The 21,576-nt window shown below is 28.1% G+C and overlaps 6 protein-coding genes across 6 annotated transcripts; 1 reads left to right on the top strand and 5 right to left on the bottom strand.

Moving 5' to 3' along the window:
• Window positions 1-1,192: 1,192 nt before the first annotated feature.
• Window positions 1,193-2,485, bottom strand: GO595_003711 (uncharacterized protein; the record flags this gene model as incomplete). Its single annotated transcript, XM_067916762.1, has 1 exon — window positions 1,193-2,485. One exon carries the CDS (start codon window positions 2,483-2,485, stop codon window positions 1,193-1,195), a length of 1,293 nt encoding a protein of 430 aa, XP_067775998.1.
• Window positions 2,486-3,115: 630 nt separating this feature from the next.
• Window positions 3,116-5,068, bottom strand: GO595_003710 (uncharacterized protein; the record flags this gene model as incomplete). Its single annotated transcript, XM_067916761.1, has 1 exon — window positions 3,116-5,068. The coding sequence occupies one exon, from the start codon at window positions 5,066-5,068 to the stop codon at window positions 3,116-3,118; it is 1,953 nt and encodes a 650-aa protein (XP_067775997.1).
• Window positions 5,069-9,810: 4,742 nt separating this feature from the next.
• On the top strand, window positions 9,811-14,525 carry GO595_003709 (uncharacterized protein; the record flags this gene model as incomplete). Its single annotated transcript, XM_067916760.1, has 2 exons — window positions 9,811-12,137; window positions 13,604-14,525. The coding sequence occupies 2 exons, from the start codon at window positions 9,811-9,813 to the stop codon at window positions 14,523-14,525; spliced, it is 3,249 nt and encodes a 1,082-aa protein (XP_067775996.1).
• Window positions 14,526-18,114: 3,589 nt separating this feature from the next.
• On the bottom strand, window positions 18,115-19,395 carry GO595_003708 (F5/8 type C domain containing protein; the record flags this gene model as incomplete). The annotated part of the gene is made up of 1 exon (XM_067916759.1): window positions 18,115-19,395. The coding sequence occupies one exon, from the start codon at window positions 19,393-19,395 to the stop codon at window positions 18,115-18,117; it is 1,281 nt and encodes a 426-aa protein (XP_067775995.1).
• Window positions 19,396-19,712: 317 nt separating this feature from the next.
• Window positions 19,713-20,495, bottom strand: GO595_003707 (cyclin-dependent kinase 2; the record flags this gene model as incomplete). The annotated part of the gene is made up of 1 exon (XM_067916758.1): window positions 19,713-20,495. The coding sequence occupies one exon, from the start codon at window positions 20,493-20,495 to the stop codon at window positions 19,713-19,715; it is 783 nt and encodes a 260-aa protein (XP_067775994.1).
• Window positions 20,496-21,299: 804 nt separating this feature from the next.
• GO595_003706 (ribosomal protein) lies at window positions 21,300-21,554 on the bottom strand (the record flags this gene model as incomplete). The annotated part of the gene is made up of 1 exon (XM_067916757.1): window positions 21,300-21,554. The coding sequence occupies one exon, from the start codon at window positions 21,552-21,554 to the stop codon at window positions 21,300-21,302; it is 255 nt and encodes an 84-aa protein (XP_067775993.1).
• Window positions 21,555-21,576: the final 22 nt, after the last annotated feature.

Raw genomic sequence — 21,576 nt, 5'->3', positions numbered from 1 at the left:
TTAAAGATCCACTATTCAGAAATGTTAAATAATATGTTTGTAACTTAGTAAATGTATTCGATTTAGTAAAAGTTTTAGATTTAGAGAATGAATTTGATTTAATAAATGTATTTGAAATAATATATGAATTTGATTTAGTAAATGTATTAGATAAAGTGAATGAATTTGATTTAGTAAATGTATTTGAACTAATGCAAAAATTTTTTGTTTATTTTTGACTTTGGGCAGAGAAAAAGGATTTTCCACAATTGTATTCTTGATTTTGGATAAATGGTTATTAGCTTGTATATTTCCGTTAGATTGACGATTATTATAGACATTTTTTAGCAATTTGTTATTGGAATTAGCAAACCTTGAGAAGCGCAACATTGAAGCATGGTCTCCTGTTTTAAAATTATTAAGTATATATTGTGGATTTGTTTCCGAACTTTTATTACTCTGATCAGAAATCGAAGAGTAGTGATATGTGGCATGCTGTAAATTACTCCAGGATTTTATCACTAATAATATCGGAAATAAGAACAAGAAGATAAACAATCGTACAAATTGATACAATTTTAACCAAAAAAATTCAAAGAAATTTGTAAAATATTTTGTATAAAGATTTTGAGTTTACAAATTTGAAAAAGTTTGTTCATATAATTTGTGAAAATGATCATTTTCTGTCATCAGTCAAAAACTGTTTTGACAGGGGAAGTGTGTTAACGTTCGCTAAATCGATGAGGTAAACGGGTTGTAAAAAATTAGCAGTACTTTCTGATCGGTTTTAATAGAATCACGTTCAAAAAGTGAAACCGATTTTTTTTCCACCAGTTTGTGCTTTTCTGCATGATCTTTGATTAGTGAAATTAAATACAAGCTTGGTGATAATAAAATCAAATTTGGATATATCTGAAAATATATTGTGGATGCTGAGAAATGTCGCAAATAATCTGAGTAAAAAGTGTTACATATATTTATATCTTAAAATGCATTCAATAAAATCGCTTTTTCATTCATGATTTACTTTGATAAATGGCATAGAAAATGGAATGAAGTAAAAATTTAAAATTCATTTATTGTCATATAAAATTAATGACAGTAATTTTTTTTTTTTTTGTTTTTTGGGAATTCTTTTTTTAGTGCTGGTGATGTTTCAGAAAAATCAAATATCTATAATAAAAACAAAAGATAAATTTTACATAAATACAACTCACTTCGCTTGGAACATTACAAATAAACTGGGTGATGCTTGCCAAAGTGTCTGTGGTCCTTTCATTATTTTCATCAATGGCAATCCTATTTCACCAATCTTAAGAGCAAAGAATGTTATTTCAAGATCACGTTTTTCTTTTGGCATTAATGTAATTGAGTAACATGTTGGACCGTCAATGATCAAATCATCAGATTCGAAGATTAGGAAAGTTATTAATTCTGGATTATCACTGTCGCTTTTAATTGTTAGCGAGAACGATTGTGGTTGGAATTGATATGCTATTGTATTATAGCTTATTTCAACATTTATTAGATTTGGAATTATCTCAATATGAGGGAATTTTATGATTGTACTATAGTTACCTTGATAACATATTTGTGGTGAGTAATCAAATTTTAATGAAACATGAGAACTTTCATCAGAGTCAGGTGAATCTGCTTTAAGCATAGTGACAACTGTAAATGTTTCTCCTGGATTAACGACTGAAGGTGTTCTAAAAGGTACAATTGTTGCTTCTACGTTGTTTGGTTTATTTAATACTTCAACACGATTTACTGAAAGAGGAACAAGAATCGAAAGAGTACAATGGGTAACGACCGTTAAGCGTTTCTTTGAAAAGAAGTTTGTAAACTTATGTAAAAGTTGGTTGTTTTCATCATAGAAATTTTGTGTGATTGTAAACGGTTCCTGAAATGAGAGCTGAAAATCTTCTAAAAGCGTTGAAACGCTTTCACCTGTGGATTGAAAGCTGACGTAAATCCTACAAGAAAAATCAGCATTCTTATTCATCTCTAGTTTTATTACTGAACTTCCTGTTTGCCCTTGTTCAATTACTTTTTTGTCTGATATGATTTGTTTTTTTAATTTATGAAGATTGATGATTTCAACAAAACATGTAAACACACAGCTTGGACGTCCTTCATCCACACTCATATTAAAAGTTATTGGATATGGGATTCCAGTGATTGCATATTCAGGTCGATCTTTAGTAATGTGATAACCTGAAATATCTGTGATTTGTTGCATCCGACCTTGATAGTGTTTGGTTGTGAATAAGCATTTTGGAAGAATAAACTTAACGTTGCAGATTCTAAAAGAGTAATGATCAATTTCTATCTTTTGCTCATCTTGACCAAGAATGAATTCCTTCTTTTGCTTGCATGCTTTGTTAGGTTTGAGCTCAAGTGTGTCTGTTATTTGTAATGGGAAATCGGAATTAGTATCTGATGATAAATAAAATGTAATTTCAGATATTTTTAGGGGTTCTGGGAATAAAGAGATAATGTTCATCTCAAAGCTTGTTGGTTTGTTGGCAATAAAATGGGATGATATGAAACCAGCGTCGATATTTAATGGGAAATAAAATTGTGATGGCTTTGGGTCATGATTTACAAGGGAAATGCAAATTTCTGGAATCTGTTTGATTTGTTCATACCATTCATTTTGATAATTTTCAAGAAAATGAATATAATTTTTTGATAGACATATGAAAGAACAATATGCCCATTCTTGGTATCCATTCTTTTGGTTATTTTCTGCTGTATAAAAATGCAAATCCGCCATGAACTTATATAGAAAAGATTTTAATGAATAAAATTCACGATTCTTCAAAATTTGTAAGCACTCTGTCACGAGGCTTGAAGCCTTTTCGTACTTCTTGTTTTGGACTAATTTCCTAATTTTTTGTATCTGATCTGTTATGTTTTTTGTGTTGTCAGCCATCATCATCACTTGTAGGGCAAAAAAACGTTCAAAATGCGCACAAATTCTCTGCCGATACACAGCGGTTGTACTTTATTTTCACTTTTGACATGAATAAACCACTCAAAATTGAGCACAATAAACAAATTTGTTGACAAAAAACTGTACGCGATAAAATGAATCGAAAAAAAAGTTTTTCATGTTAAATCAAATGAAATTTTACTTATTAGTGAATGTCCTCAAATACTCATCGACTAATTCCAACATTTCGATGTTCGGTGCCTTAAAGTGTACTGCCGTATTATTCCCAATTGCGAATGCCTTCATTGCAATCTGCGCTCCGTCGGGCGTCACTGCCATTACTTTCATTATTTCGTTCTCTTTTATGCATCCGTTCGATAGTACGGTTGAGTTAATGACTCTCATAAACTCATTAAATTTCATTTGTAAAGTAACTCTTGACTCGATTCCCTTTTCCCAAATGTTATTAAAGTCGTTCACATTCGTCAAAGGCGATAACAATTCGCCAAATGTTACATCGATATCATTCAAATACGAAAACTTCGTTTCTCCATGAACATTCGTATAGATGCAACATGCCCTTAATTTACAAGGACCCGATTTTTTAGGCTCCATTTCAAACTGGACTTGGCAGCCATTAATTATCGATGAAACTACGGAGATGCCATCGTTCACAAAGTAATTTGGATTCGACAATTGAAAACGCGCGGCGTAAACCTGTGAATTCTTGTTATTTAAATTCCCATTTATTTCGATTGATAACAAAATCATTGTTTTAGTTCGGTCATTAGTTGTAATTACTTTATCGACGATGTTAAACATAGAGTTTTCGATTGATAAGTTTGGTGTTTTAGTATTATCATTTGATTCATTTTTGTGACTTGTTTCAATTGTTTTTTCATTGTTATTATTAAATTGTTTTAATTTGTTTATTGCTGTGATCGATTCAAGTGAATCATTTTTCGTTGAATTAATAAACTCTGAAAGTATTAACGAGTTATCTTCAGTGATGTTATTAATGATCGATAACGTTGGAATATTATTTTGTAACATTATTCGAATCGAACTTTCACGTTTCGGATAATTTAATAAATAACTTCGTAACATAGTTTGGACTTTAGAGTTTTGCGTTTCATATAATTTGACCCAATGATTATCAAAGTTCGATGTCTTTTCATAATACTTACGAAAGAACTTAAATAAATCGCGTGGCTTAAATCGTGACGCAACTTCAAACACTGCAGAAACAATTGAACTTGTTGGCGAATGATTTACAAAGTCTGATAACGTTGAATTAGTTTCTATCGACTCGATAAGTGGCGGTAAAAGTTGTGACTTCGATGCAATTTGTTCTTTGGTATCAAATGGTGTAAATAACGAATCGCCATTAAATGAAAATGTGTCTTTAAACCCTAATAATACTGATGAGACTCCAAAACTACTTAATGGAGTGTTGATTAATGATAATAACGTGTCGCGTGGAACTTTGTTTTGTGTCATGAAAATGTGTAATAGAATTGGATCGTTTGGAATTAATGGATATTCGGGTTGGAATATGGATGTGACAAATGTGGTCTCAAATGGTGAATTATACCACCAGCGTTTGGAATAGTAATCAAGAATTTGATCAGTGCTGCCATTCATGTCAATGGCTAACTCTGGAAATGCGGTTGGAACTTGTAAATTACAACATTCGATAAGTGTGTCATAAGGAATTTTGATAAGATCGGGATAGTGATTATATATCTCTAAAAGACATTGACTGCAAATGGTTTGAACATGTGGAACTTGATTTGTATCACGAGATGTTTTAAATAATTCATCAATAAATTCATTAATACCTGGAACTGTATCAGCGGATTGAATCCAAAGTTTGGTTAATGAGGTATAACCGACAATTATTGATGATAATTGACTAGAATTCTTTAATATTAAAGATAGGTTCTTGACTCTTTTAAAATAATCTTTGCAACTAGAAAATGTTTTATATTCTTCAACAAGAAAATTAAGGAAATTTTGGGAATGACATTGTTCTAAATGACTAAATGATTTTTCTATAAAATCAAAAATTTGCGTTTCGGTATAAGGGATTTGTGCTGATGAATGAAACTTTTGTATAATTTCATATAAGCCGTCTACCGAAAGATTCATCTGCACCAAAATGTAAACCTGTCAATTATGGCGGTTTTACATCAAATAATAATGATGTGCAAAATGAAATTGGAAAATGAGAACTTTCGCGCCAATGATTATTAATGATAAAGACAAATTTATTGATCAACAAAATACGGAGTGTTATCGACTTTATATGTTATTAGATAAAAATCGTGAAACAAAAATTTGGGATTGTATTCAAGATTTTTGGTCATTTTTTAGAATATCTGCACAAATGCCATCATTTCCAGATGAAACAAGAGCTAATTTTGAAAGAGAACTATCTAGATATGTATTTACAATTCATTCAATTATTAATCAAGAAATTGGAAAAATTTACCAAAGAAATCCACATTTATCATATTACTCATCCAGCGAAGATTTCAAATTTTCAAAACTTCGAGTTGTTCCCGAAGTTCTCATTGTCAAAGATTGTTTTCCACTTCGAAAACTTTTCTTATTTAGCATCAAATCAATGGTAATTGTTGATTTAATTCAAGAAAAACCATAAATAAATGCTTGAAATGTTTATTTTGTTTATTTTATTTTCTCGTTTAACATTTCGACTATTTCATTGTACTTCTTTGCAGTTGCAATTGAAAGTGCTGTTTCAAATAATTTTTGTAATTTCCGAATTTTATTTATAGACTTTAAATTTTTATGTTAAATATTATATAATGTGAATAAAAACCTTTAATATTAATATCAATTCCATCTTGTTCAAGAAGTAACTTAACCATATCTTTTATGTTTTCTTGAGTTGCAAGCATAAGTCCTGTATAAAATAGTTTAAATAAATTCCAATTATTATAATGAAATATTTTGTCAGAAAAATGAATTTTAAATAAAATAATTAATTATCTTGTGCATTAATATCATAGTTTAATTTTAGAAGGATTTCAACTGTTTTAATTCTACCATTATAACATGCTGATATAAAAGCAGTTCGAAATATTATAAAGAATTTCCAAATTTTAGAAACAAACTTCAAAATTCAAAAATATATTTCAAATAAAATTAATGTATATTTCGAGTATAGATATCAATTCCTTTTTGTTGAAGAAGATAATTAATGGTATTTACACGACCAGATTTAGCTGCCCAAATAAATGCTGTATTAAATGATTTAAACAAATTCCAAATATTATTTTGTAATATAAAATTGTTTAAATAAATATTAAATAAAATAAAAAAATGTCCTTTTCATTTATATCAGTTTTATTTTGTTCTAAAATTATTTTAACTATATCAGTAAAACCTGATTCAGCTGCAATCATAACAGGTGTTGTAAATAATTTATTTAAATAGCAAATATTATAATGAAATCCAAATTTATAAATAGAAACATAAAACTTTCAAAATAAATATTTTTAGCATTTATATCAATATTATCATTTTCTATAATATATTTAACAATTTCAAAATTACTTGATTCGACTGCATATAATAAAATATCTTTTGGAATTTGATTGTTTTGTCTAAAGTATTGATAAAGTAATAAATTACCATCTCGTGAAGTTTCTTTAATAATTTTCTCGGTAATATGTAATCCGTTGTCCATTAAATATTTAAAAATATCATAGTTGTGAGATCTGATGCATTTAATTGCCAAATTTTCCAAATTATTACATGGAACAATTTTATTTTCATAAAGATATTTAAAGATATCATTATGGTATAATTCAATTGCTGATTCATATCCCCCTTTCAATGATATATGGTATTGTTCACATAAATGAATTATTTCTAAATTTTCACCTCCAACTGCATATCTACCAAGTTCAATGGTATCATGTGAACAATTTAGCAACAAATATTTAAAACATTTAACAGCTCCAAAATATGCAGAAAAATCAATAAGTGTAACATCTATTTTGTTTACAAATTCAAACCTTTCATAAATTGATGGCTCAATTTCTTGATCAAAATTAAAGTTTGGCTGTGCTGCTATTACTTGAAGTTTATCAACGTCATCATTTCGAATTATTTTTGCAAGTTCATTTGGATTAATACCTTCTTTAATGAATTTTTTATGGAGTGCCCAGTCGTCTTTTTGGTATTCTTCTAAATTTTCATACATCCCTTTATCTGTAAATGCATATTTAGACAGATTTTTATAGATAGAGTTATAATGCATAAAAAATGGAAATTGAAATCGATTTAAAATTTTTGGATCCATTATTTTTAATTCAATGAACCTTTCGAATATATAAAATAAACCGTGTTTCTGTAAAGGAATAAAATATTCGATAAAGACATCAAAGATAAGGGATTTGATTTTGTTGTCTTTTTCATATTTTTCAATTTCCTGCATAAATTCTATCAGTATATCAATGTCCAAAGGTCTTTTAATGTATACCATATAGATCATTTGACTAATAAGCATGTTGAAATAATAAGGATAATTATCATCATAAAAATTCATTATTGATAATACTGATGATGCAATGTTTTCCTTATTTAAGTTCAAGATTGTATGCTGAATTGTTTCAAGAGTTTGCAATTCCTTGGATTTCGACATGTTATGAAGTGAAAAATTTTCATATCGTCATTTACCGATCATATTTTTGATTCAAAATTGAATAAACAGTGAAATTTTGTGAATGCTTTTAAAATTGTATTGCTTATCGATATTTGAATTTTTGTTCGGCTTGATATATACCAATGTGGTTCATATAAATTTAGTTGGAGTAAAATGACATTTTTAATATGAAGCTATTTTAAATCAAAAAGTAAATGCAGATTTCACTAAGTCTGTTCATTAATATTATTGATTTATGGATTCCTAAATTATGATTAAAAATGAACAAAACAAACAACATTCAAAAGTAATTTCCGCACAACTTCATATAAATGTTTATATTGTAATATGTAATGTAATGTAATGTACAATATATTGTATACTTGATTAAATATCCATGAAACAAATGAGGAATTCATGGTGATCATATTCATAGCAATGATTTTTATTTCCATTTCATGATGTTTCAAAATTAATGAAATTTGTTTTTCATGTATATAATTAATTATTTATAAAAAACATACAGTGCAGTGAAAAAATACATTGTTGTAAAAAAATTATATAAGAATTTCTTTAACATTAAAATATGAACAAAAGATTTTTTTCCATTTTTTAGGTTTAATTCAAAAAGTGGAATATGATTCACAGCACAGCTAAAGAATGAGAGTTCCAAACAAATCATCTTATTTCTCATTTTCAGCATGGCATAATAATGACTAATGATTTAAAAATCAACAACCCCATTATGAAAGAAGGGATAAATATTGATGATACAAATTTTTTATTATCTTATTTGGTGTTATTTTAATACTTATTATTATTTTTTGGAATTTGCTTATATAATTTGGTATTAATGTTAATGCTAAGAATATTTATCTGTTTGATTTAATGTTGTTTAAATTATTAACTTAGTACTAAGTATTTATTAGTTTTATTTAGAATTTGTTTTAATAATTCAGGATTTCAAAATAATATTCGGAAATTATTTAAATTATTTAGAACAGCACTTATTTTAGCATCTTATAAAGGTCATACAGAAATTGTTAAATTATTTCTTGAACAAGAAGGAATTGATATTAATGCTAAAGGTATTTATTTGTTTTATTTAAAATTTATTTTTATAATTTAATATTTCAAAATAATATTTGGAAATTATTTAAATTATTTAATACAGCACTTATATGGGCATCTGAAAATGGTCATATAGAAATAGTTAAATTACTTCTTGAACAAGAAGGAATTGATATGAATGCGAAAAATATTTATTTTACAAATATCATGATAATTTAAAATAATATTTGGAAATTATTCAAATTAAATAAAACAGCACTTATGATTGCTCATGAAAATAATAATGTAGGAAATGAGAAGATATAATATCAAGTTCAAAAAAGTTACAACTTACATTATTAATTATGGTGATAATAGTGATGTTAATTTTTCTGTTGGTGCTGCATATAGTAGAGGCTGTCCAAACGAAACTTATTACATTACACCCGGCAAAACAGAAAAAATGAATGTTTTACTACAAGAAGACATCAACGCATTAAATGGAATGAGTTCAATTTCAACTTATTCCCAATTCGTAAGTAAATATGATTCACTTGAACAGTACAAGCCAAAACAAATGGAACAAAAGGAGACTGTGTATTAAAAAATGATTTGAATGCACTGAAGCAAAGAACTAATCCAAATGGATTAAGTGAAAATGATAGAAATAACTTTGAAGCTAAATGGAATCCATTATATAAAATGGCGGATGGTGCAATCCAAAATACATTTAGCATAAGTGATATAACAGCTGCTAAAACATCTTGATTATTAATTGAATCATCATTACTAAAAATTAATCTAAGACATTTAAATTCTTTTTTCTTTTTTCAATTTCAAAAAACGAACCCATAATCTTAATATTGTTTCCAAAAATTTTTTTCTTCCACTCAGATTCCAAACATTTGAAAAATATAATGTGCATAGCATCAATTGGATCAATGAATAGAAAGTTAAGGCAAAAATCTCTAGTTAAAGATTGATACTAATACATATCTAAACACTATCCTAAATTGAAAAAAAAAAAGTTTAAGATTTAATTAGAAGAATAATTAATGTGTAAATAACTTAATGACACATTTTTAAATATTTAATCGTCATGAAACAAATATGAGCACAAAAAGGATTTTAATTAGTTAAAGGAAATGTGACATGAAATATACTCAAAATGGGGATTGAATTAGAAAATATTCCATTCTTTGCTCAAACAGGAAAATTCAGAGTTCTTTTGGTGCCAGTTGGAGACAAGCATTCAAGCACATTTGGCACTGTTTTTACAATTCTTGATAAATTATGTAATACTCTTGAACTTGATGCTCAAACAATTACACCCACAGTTTTCAACTTTAAAGGAACCGTACCATTTTCATTAACAAAATGTAAATCGTTAACATATTTACCATTTCTACTCCGTTTAACAGATCCATTAATGCCACATTTAGATTATCATGTTGTTATAGGCACAACACAAGCAGACACTATTGACGAAGCTCTTTCTCTTCATGCAATGTTTGACAAAATTGTTCGAGAAACAGAAACATCAGCAACCCCATTTCTTTTTGTTTTCACAACATCCGACTTTGATGAAGATCAACTTCCACTTAACATTATACAAATATCAAACAATAAAGACACAGATATCACGCGTCGTATTCGTGAAGGATTTGTACGATATGTAACAGATTATCTAATGAAACTTGAACCTTTTTGTGATGATCTTAAGAACTCCAAAGATCAATCTCCTTCATTGTTTCAGCTTGGTTCATATGCTTATATGTTAGGAGGAGTTGATGAAGCATCTCAATATTTTTCATCATCGATGAAACACAAACCCCCGCCGATAGTAACCGCCGCGTCATTTGAAGTATTCCAAAGCGTTGGTATTAAGTTTGAAATCGAGAAATCATTTTATGAGAAAGAATTTTCTTTACTTAAAGATGATTCAACACAATTACCACCAGAAGCTATTTCTTCTTTAGTATATTCGAGTCGTTTACCAGATAAGACAGCATATGTTCGATGTTTATTACGTAATTCATATCGTTATCCTAAAGTTAGTCGAACTCTATTATTAAAATCATTAGAACTTCTTAAAGATAAAAATCAATCACAATATATATCATTAACATTATTATTATTAAAACATACAGGAAATGTTCGAACATTTATATTTCGATGTAGTAAAGCAATGAAACAAGGCTTCCAAATGCCTGATTTCTTATTACAAGAATACGTCAAAAGTATTACTGAAGGAAATGATTGGTGTGAACAACGAATTGTACCTGCCACCGAATTATTTGTATCACAATCAGTTCCACGTCATATTAAGAATCAACTTTTAGAATATTTATTAAAGTATTTACATGTTATCCATGAACGTCAACAAAAATTAATATTATCATTAATACCTACAAACGTTGATATTCCAGCGACATTATTAATGAATGTAAATGAATTAACATTTTTGCCACAAATTTACCCAGTTCAAGAAGCTAAATTTAGAAGATCAAATGTGTTTATATATTCGCCACTTGAGAAGAAAACAATATCAACAATATGTTCATCCGGTGATGAATTATCATTTAGTTTAACATTATATAACCCACTTTTAATACCATTAACATTTGATAAGATATCATTAAAAGCTACAAACTCAATATCATATCCAACGATTTTGACAATTCCTTCAAAGAAAACTATCACTACTACATTAATATTAAAAGCATGTGAAATTGGAGAAATTGTTTTAGAAGGCTTTGTATATATAATTGGGAATATTAATGGAAGTTATAAATTACAAACTCCATTAACATTTCCTATTGTTGAACAAATTCCGATATTAACATTTAAACAAATTACACAATTTAAATCCGAAATAATAGAAAATTCGATATTAAAATTTAACTTCGAAGTTATAAATCCATCAAATAAATCTATTGAAATCAAAAACATAAAATTCTCTGCAATACCTTCAGTATTAACATCTACTTCATTACCTATTGAGTATCCACCATTAATTAAGCCATCATTACCTGACGTAATTCAATATAATGAAACATATCCATTTTCGATCATCTTTAATTCAGATGAAACTAATTCATTATTATCATTTGCTATTGATTATGGAAATGAATTATATTTCAGACGATTTGAACTTAATCAACAATTTATAATCAAATCAGGACCAAAGATTAAATTAATTAAAGATATATCACTTGATGATCATGATGACTTTGATTCAGGTACAATTAACTTAATGTTTATCATCGAAAACCCTTTAGATGAACCAATAATTATATCATCAAATATAACAAATGAAAAGACTTTCATTAAAGCAAATGAAATCGGTTCATTAATACTTCAAGTTAAACGATTTGAAATTGATATTGATTCAAACACTACGAATTTCGAATGTGAAGGTTTGGATAGAAGTCATATTCGAAAGTGTGAAGCTAATGCTGTTAAAGAAAAGAATTCTCCGCTAACAAAAGATGAGTTAATAACTATTTGGAAAACACTTTTATTGAAGTTTAAACTTCAGAACTCAATAAAATTAAATTGGAAATTACAAAACGGATTAAAAGGTGTTTTACCTTTTACACATATTAAATTAAATAATGAAATAATTAAAGCGTTACAATTCCCTCCGTTTGATGTCGAATATAAATTGGAAAAAATCTTAGAAAATATTTACGAATTAAAATGTTGCGTAAGTTGTAAAAATGAAATAGATTTGGAAGTCATACTAAAATATGACTTAAAATATGATAACAATGAACCAAACGCTGTTTTCGTTGCTGGCGCTGAAGTGAATAAAATTAAAGCTCCAGCTGAAGTGAAACAAGTGTTACATTTTTTGCCTGGTGGGAAATTGAATGTTGTCGGTAAGTTTAATATTGGGAAGGCAACATTCATAAAAATTGGTTCGTTCGATATATAAAAATTATCAATAAATACGATGTTTGCTTTTATTTGTTTTTGACTTTCTGTTTGACGTTGAGAAAACCGTTTCACATTCATTGAATTCGTCTATCGGCAAAATCGTGCAAAATCAACCTCTTAAATAAATCATTGGTTGGTTGAATTTGTGAACGTTTTGATCGTAAACAGGAAAATCTTCTCAATGGCCATTCAAAAAAAATCGATCCCTTATATTACCAAAATATGATGCAACCCAGGAATCAAGCAATTAACATTCAAGCGGTTCCTGTGTCTCTTTCATCTATCAAAAACACTTTTTACTTGGGAATTAATTTTTTTCACTTTTTTGATATATATTGCCAAAACGTTACTTCTCTTTCAGCTTTACATAATATTCTAGAAAGAAAAATAAAGGAACTAAGGGAATTAAAAGTAGAACCTGTTTTTGTTTTTTCAGGAATTTCTTATGTTTATTTGGATTATATCATTTTCTATTTCGAGGAAGAATCAATAAAAATTTTTCAGAAGCTCAACGTTAGATGCGTACAGGCAATTTCAACAACAAATGCCCAATTAGCATCAATGTTTAAAAATAAAATTGTAAATGCTATAATGACGAATTATAGTGTAATTCTTAATGATGTTACTCATTGGGTTCATTTTATTGATTTTGAAAATTCACAATTTATAGTTCTTAAGAGTAATCCACAAATCCTTAATGATCTAATTTCTGAACATACACTTCCAGATATTACTGCTCCATCAATAGAAAATCAACGTTTATATTGGAGAGTTTTACCTCCTCTTTTTGGCAAAAAAATACCACAAATTCCAATAAACACTCTTTCGCTTGTGAACATTGGAATTATTAAAAAGCCTCGTCTAGCAATTCCTCAAGTTCGAATACCAAATAACCTTTGTCTCCCTAAAAACTGCATTAATAACCTAAATCGATGTAGTGGTATTTATTTTTCATATCTTCAAAATTTAACAAATCTTTCTTTTAATAGGGTTCTTTCAAGCCCTGATTCACCGCCTAGTAACGATTTCTTACTTTTCCTTTTAAACCAATCAAGATCTAAAGATGTCCCATGCATTCAATTCGAAGAATCAACAGGAGAACATCGATTTTTCGATATTCTTTCATTACAAAATATTTCATCCAAAAATTTCACTACACTGTTAAATTGTTTGCAGTCAATTTCGGGGCCCCCTGAAATCAAAGATGTACAAATAACTAAAAAAATGATTTTACAAGAAAGTATTCGTAAGTTCCTTGCAGCACATGAATATATTGCTCCTGGTGGCGGACTTAGTCCATGGGGAAGAGCTGTTCTTGTAGCAAATTCTGAAAATGATGATCCAACTATACTTTTTATTGAATTGATTCGTGCTGAAATAATTGACGTGAATTTAAGCTCTCAATCTAATGGAAGTGTCGGAATTACAGATATCATTGAAAGGACTTTTTCACTATTTCAGATAAAAACAGAGATACCTGAAGAACTTGAGAAAAATTCTAAATTAGGGAACTTCGAAATTACTTCTGGATTAATATACTCTTCTATTCGTGCACTTCTACATATGATTGTATGTGGTACATATCTTTATTATACAAAAGAGCCATCTGTTTCTGAACTTATGGACATTATTAATGATGCGCCATTTAAATCATTCAAACCATTAAAAACAGGAACACTGATGAGATTTTTGCTAGAATCATCCGAAGAAACAGTATGTGAATTCTTGGACAAATGGGAAATCCCAAGAAAGCAACTGAAAAAAGATGTTCTAAGTGCTGTCAAATGGTGGGGAAATATCAATAGGGCAACCGAAGAGCTAAAACAGAGATCGCTTCGCCCAAACTCGCGTGTGAGTAATTTAAAGAACTTTCTGGTGCTTTTTGAGTGCGCAAATCAGTTTGTGGAAAAAAGATCTGCAAAAGTCCTGAAGTACCTGTGAAAGCAATGCGGTTTTGTCATTCGTTGAAAAATGACAGGTTTTCATAATTAATCCGATAAATTATATTTTTTTTTATATATTTAAATTGTAAAAGTAAGTCGCATTATATGACATTCATATAATTTCTTTGTATGAAACCTGCATACGAATTTCATATAATATATACTGACATTTTTCTTATATAGATTCGAATCGCAACATGAAAATGGGCAAATATTTTTAATTGATTCATCTTTTATTGTTGTCTTTAAATCATCAAATCTAGTGATGTTTCTTCCTTTCAAGTTATTTATAAAGTTAATGAAATTGGTTGGTGTTTCATAGCATTCATCATTTTTGGACGATTAATTTGTAAGTCCTAAACTTTCTAATTCGTAATTTATTTTGTCTGAAATGTTTAATAGAGCATAAGAAGAATCAAAATGGTTATCATTTGAAGTTTCTTCTGATGGGATACTCTCTATTCTGTTGTTCGTTTCTGTGCATTCGACAAATGCTTTTATGAGCCCATCCATTATTAATGTTTAGGTGATGGTTTCTTCTTCATTTATATTAATAAACATCTAAAAAATTCATTTAATTTATTTTGTTCACTGATAAAAAATATAATTTACACTACTATTTATTTATTATCAGATATTGTTCACACTACTATTTTATAAATTAAAATAAAATCAGAAATGTAGATTTTGATATTCGCTTATGTGATAATTATATACATTTTATTTGCTGTATAAGTTAACTATAATCAAAGTGATTTTTTTAAATTCGATATTTAATTACAGATAGTTAATCTTTCGGTCCAAACTTCATCAAATATAAGGCACTTTACGTTTTTTTTAACGTTGAGAAAAGTGACGTTTTTTTCGTTGAACATTGCCCAAGTCTGCCTGGAAATACGATTCCTCAAAATTCTTGGTTAAAAATACACAATTTGGATCTGTTTTGAGTTAAATTTTTACCCAAAGTAAATTCTTTTTGACAAAGCTTTGTTAAATTTAACTAATTATGTGCGATCATTTTCATATGATAATATAAGTGCTGTCCAAAATATTTTCAAAATATTATTTCAAAATATTATTTTGAAATAAGAAATTATTAATATAAATATTATATAAAACAAATAAATATTTTTAGTATTAATATCAATTCCTTCTTGTTCAAGAAGTAATTTAACTATTTCTGTATAACCATTTTCAGATGCTAAAATAAGTGCTGTTTTAAATAATTTAAATAATTTCCAAATATCATTTAGAAATATTAAATTGTTAAAACAAATTATATCTTTAGCATTAATATCAATTCCTTCTTGTTCAAGAAGTAATTTAACTATTTCTATATGACCATTTAAAGATGCTTTGATAAGTGCTGTATAAAATAATTTAAATAATTTCTAAGTATCATTTAGAAATATTAAATTGTTAAAACAAATTATATCTTTAGTATTAATATCAATTCCTTCTTGTTCAAGAAGTAATTTAACTATTTCTGTATAACCATTTTCAGATGCTAAAATAAGTGCTGTATAAAATAATTTAAATAATTTCCAAATATTATTTTGAAATATTCCAAAATTATTAAAATAAATTTCAAATAAAACAAATAAATATCTTTAGCATTAATATCAATTCCTTCTTGTTCAAGAAGTAATTTAACTATTTCTGTATAACCATTTTCAGATGCTAAAATAAGTGCTGTTTTAAATAATTTAAATAATTTCCAAATATCATTTAGATATATTAAATTGTTAAAACAAATTATATCTTTAGCATTAATATCAATTCCTTTTTGCTTTAAAATGAATGTAACAAGTTCAATATTTCCTGAAAATGAAGCAAAAACTAAAATATTTTCTGGAAGTTGATTATTTTTAATGAAATATTTTACAAGAAAAATATATCCAATTTTTGCTGCTTTATTAATGATATTTTTATTAATTTTCATTCCTTCTTTTTCTAAATATGTAAAAATTTCATAATTAAAATATGAAACGCATTTTTTTCCTAATTTTTTTAATTTGTTAATATCTTCAATTTTATTTTCATAAATATATTTAAAAATTTCATTTCGATGAAACATAATTGCTGTTTCACATGCACCTTCAAAAGATGAATGATTTTGTTCACATAAATGAATGATTTCTTCATTTCCACCTGCGACAGCATATTTACCTGTGTTTTCTACACTTGCACCATTCATAAGTAAATATTTAAAACATTTAACAGAAGAAAAAAATGCTGCATAATCAATTAATGTAACATTTTTATGATTAATAAATGAACATCTTTCATAAAGTGATTTTGGAATTATTTGATTAAAATTAAAATGTGTTTGTGATGATATTTCTTGAAGTTTTTCTATTTCATCATTTCGAATTATTTTTGCAATTTCTTTTGGATTAATTCCTTCTTCAATTAATTGCTTATGAAGTGCAAAATCATTCTTTGATAGTTCTTCATAAGCAATATTTTCTTGATCAAATAAATATTTATATTTATCTGATTTATCTTGATTAATATGAACAAAAAATGGTTCACGTATATTTTGGATGAATTTTGATTCAAGTAAATTATACTTAATCATGTAATTAAGTAAATAAAATGATTCTTGTGTGTTTTCTTTAAGTAGAAATTGAGAAAATAAATTTATTATTTTTGAGTTGATTTTATTATTTACTTCAAATTTTTCAATTTCTTGTAATAATCTCAAATATATATCAAAATTATTACTATCAATCAGAAGATATATATATATCATTTGGAATATAATGATATCAGAAGATATTGGATATTCTTAACAAAACTTGCTGATAATAAAATTCGATGATTGAGCAAAATTATCTATATTCAAACCAAAAATTATGCTTTTTAGCGCTGTATATGTTTCCCACTCGTTTTGAGATTTCTGATTTGTTGTTGCTGTTTGCTTTTGGTGCATTTTGAACAAATGACTAGTATTGAATTTTGTGAAGATCGATCATCTTTTTCTGAATTTTTAACGGTCGGATATTGGCGGGCCTGCTATAAATTTTTTCAAAACCGTCGATAATTGAATGCGATTTCACATATCTCGAAAAGTAGAGTATTTTGAGAATAATGAATCACTGAAAAACACTCAACATATAAAATTTAGAACATAATTTGAATAAATGATTGATTTAATGATAATTTATAAATATATTTGTCTATAAAAATTGTAAAAACCGTTTCGTTTCAGCCAACAATTTCTGTCATCTAATTTCAATGAAGACAGATTTGTTTTTAGTAAACTATGTAAATATTATTATGACAAATAATATTGTCAGACAAAAATTGAAAATGATTGTTAAATAATTCAAAGTTTTAAATATCGTTCCCAACAGAAAGATACATATCGTTACATTGAAAAAATATCTCCCAAACAGAAAAGTGCAACGGCTTTATCGGGTGAAGAAGTCAAAAATATTATCACCAGCAGAAAAATTAATAGCCAATTACATAAAAAATTCGATAATACCATCGAAATTTAAAGTCAGTTCATCAACATAATTATCTCTATTTCGAGGATATAAAAAGATTTTTAGTAAGTCAATCCGCGTTTTAAATAGATATCAATTGCTTGGTGCCTTGCTACAAAGTTTCCCATAAAATTCTACTGCGCACACGCCCATGATATTATTTCCAGCATGATTTTCTCCGATCTGTCTAATCCGTATGTAGCTTGATTCGATTTGGTTCTTACATTGGAACGTTTTTACTGCATCTTTATGATTAAGGTCGGTGTTGTTAAGCCGTGAATCAATTTCGGTCCAATTCTCACCATCATTAGATCCATCTATTACCCATGACTTAAGATGTCCTCCCCTTGGACCAATAGGAAGCGATTTTAATGTGTAAGCCGAAATTGTTACTGAAAAATTGACAAAATGGAATTTGATCCAATTCACTTTGGAATTAAGAGAAAGGTAATAATGCGATGACGCGAAATCGGCAACAATTGGCGGCTGTCTATTTGGCGATTTTAGTGATGTTTCAGCTGATATCAATACAACACCTTTTTCATTCACATTTCCACCAAACTTCTTCGTAAGATATGCAATTATTCCTTCAAAAGGTTTTTCAAATGGAAATTCCATAATTTCGGAAGATATTGAATTGTCAGATTTTGAAGTTTCTGTTGATAAGGTTGTTCCTGCTTCCATGAGCATACGCTGACATAGTGAATCCCAAACCTTTGGTGATATATCTTCAAATGTAACGGTTTTGATGAATCTTTGCATTTTATCATTACTGATGTTTTCAAAGTGGATAGCATCTAACAAAAAAAGGTTTCCTTCTTTGTCGTAATCAATAAGATCAAGGATTACGTCCAATAATGCACTTTCTGATTTGACTTTGAGATTTTCATTGGTCAATATTTGATATAATATGTTGGGATCAATGCTCTTGACAAGGTCAGAACTGACTTCAGATAGTATTGAAGCAAATTTATCGACTTCTTTTTGGAATACATTTCCTTGCGAAAAGTGCTCTAAAATTTGTTCAATACTTAAGTCTTTCTCCGATGCAACCTTTTCAACAAGTTCGTTGTTTCCTAAAAGCATTCCAATATGCATTAAGAACTGTGATGAATTTTCATCAACAGAAACAGAATGACCATTCATTAATTGAATAACTTTATTAAAATTTCCGTCGGTATCATGCACCTTTATGCTATATGAGTTGATAGTAGGGTCGATTAAATGAAGTCTTGAAATATTTGGAGATATAAAATCAGCACAAACACGATTGCAATGGTATTCTTTTTCGTCAACATAGAAAACGAAGTCTTCGGTAATATTGTTTGTTTGTAGGTTTACTATCCCTTTAGCGGATAGGTTGACTTCTTTCATGAAAGGTCGGCCGTTTTGTCACGTGTAAAATATTCAATAAATTCAGGTTATTTTACCCGTTTAAATATTGAGACGTACTTGATCAAGATGTGTGCGATTTTTTCAGCGAAGTAAAATTTATCAGCAAAAGTATTTTATTGGATTTTTGAAAAAGAAATAAAAATCCTAACTGCTTTTTTGGGTTAATGAATGGCATAAAAAAATTTTAGTGAGATTGAAATTTGAAAAAAATTTATTTTTGGAGTTTAGTATTTGATAACTCAAGTTTAAGCATCACAACCAGAAAATATTTTAAAATGAATTTTTATAAAATTGCATTATGATATAAATGTACGAGTACTAAGCAGAATCGACTCAGGAGACTTAAAAAGACCCTTAAGTCCTTGAAAATCATTGAAATAAGGATGGCTGAGAGCATCTTTCGCTGTGATTCTTTTCGATGGATCAATTTGAAGCATTTTGGATATCAAATCGATTATTTGTGCATCTGCGTTAGGCAAAAGATTTGCCAAATCTTGTGGCTCAGATTCTGGAAAATCGTCATTATACCTTGGTAGCTGCTTGAACGTGAGTAGTGTTTCCTCACTTGGAGTTCCAATGATATTAAATATTTTGTGGAGTATATCATTATTGCATTCACCAAAAAACAAAGGCTTTCTAACAATCATTTCAGCAAGAACACAACCTGCACTCCAAATGTCAACAGAGTTTATGTATAAATTTGCGCCAAGAAAAATTTCAGGTGGACGATAATATGGTGCCGCGAAATCTGGTGTAGAAACCTGTGGACTAGCAAATCTAGCCCACGAAAAATCTCTGATTTTAAGGTACCCATTTGCATCAAGAAGAATACTTGAGGGTTTTATATTACGATGAGTTACTCCTTTAGAATGAAGATAACTCAGACCTGATAATAGTTGATATGCATAAGACTTAAGCAAGTTGGGTTGTATTTGTTGACGCATTATGTATTTAGCCAAGTCTATGGGAAAAAAGTCGAGAACCAATGTAAACTTGGTGTCATCTTGTTCAATATCAAGAAGTTTTACAATATTGGGGTGATTCATTTCCTTCAAAATCGATGTTTCGCGATTTATCATTTCGAACTCTTGGAAAAATGTATTTTCGAATCTTCAAACAAACGATATTACCATTACGTAAATCCTTAGCTTTGTATAAAGAAAAATTGATCAATCACAGAAACTTTTTCATATTTGCTTTGTCCAATCATTTGGAAAAATGATTTTGTTAATCGATCAATTTTTAAACGTCATTAAAGCACATTAAATTTTGAGTCAAACGCTTGACCAATTATTACACTTTTTCAATATGTGTGATGCAATTATGTGTAATGTGATGCAAGTTCTCATAACTATCGTCCTAACTTCCAAGCAGAATTGAAAAAGGTAACCCAAAATGATGAAATAGAAAAACTGCAACTTTAAAATCACTTTATGAAAGATGTTCACAAATCAATAAAATGTTTCATTGTTTTTGTGTTTCATTCTTTATGTGTTTCATTCTTTATGTGTTTCATTATTTATTTGTTTCATTATTTATTTGTTTTATTTGATATTTACTCTAATAACTTGATAAATGTATGCCATATAACATTTGGAAATTATTTATACTGTTAGTTGCTGTTCTATTTGCCCTTCGAAGTCTGCATTTAATGTTTTTTGTCAAAATTATGTTTTTTTGGAAAAAAATTGATTTAATTTTAATCTTTTTTATAAAACAAATGTTAATGAAATTAATTTTATTTTCCAAGATATAAAAAGTTTAACAAGAGAAAACATAATAAAATGTTTCTTAAAACATTTATTTTTATTATTTGCTCATTTGAAAATGTGACAAAATGAGTGAAATAAATTTTAAAATGTTTCAAATTGTTTTGTGTTTACTTACCAGCCTGCACCTTCGCCTGCATTATTCCATTCTTGTTCAGTTGATGGAGCGCCACTTTCAGCATTTGGTGCAGCATCAACTGTTGTAACATCAGTTGCGACTGTTTCTTCTCCTTCGTGGTCAATTTGTTCTTGAATATTTTGTTCATCGCGTGTATCGCGATAGAAGTAAAGATCTGGAAGAACCTTCCATTCTTGCGTACGAAGAAGTTCACCACGAAGACGTAAAACTTCACGTGTGAGTAACCACATAACAAGACCAATAGAGGTCTTA

Source organism: Histomonas meleagridis (genome assembly GCF_020186115.1).
Source record: "Histomonas meleagridis strain 2922-C6/04-10x chromosome Unknown contig_23, whole genome shotgun sequence".
Lineage (NCBI taxonomy): Eukaryota > Parabasalia > Tritrichomonadida > Dientamoebidae > Histomonas > Histomonas meleagridis.
This window is presented reverse-complemented; position numbering and strand designations above follow the sequence as displayed.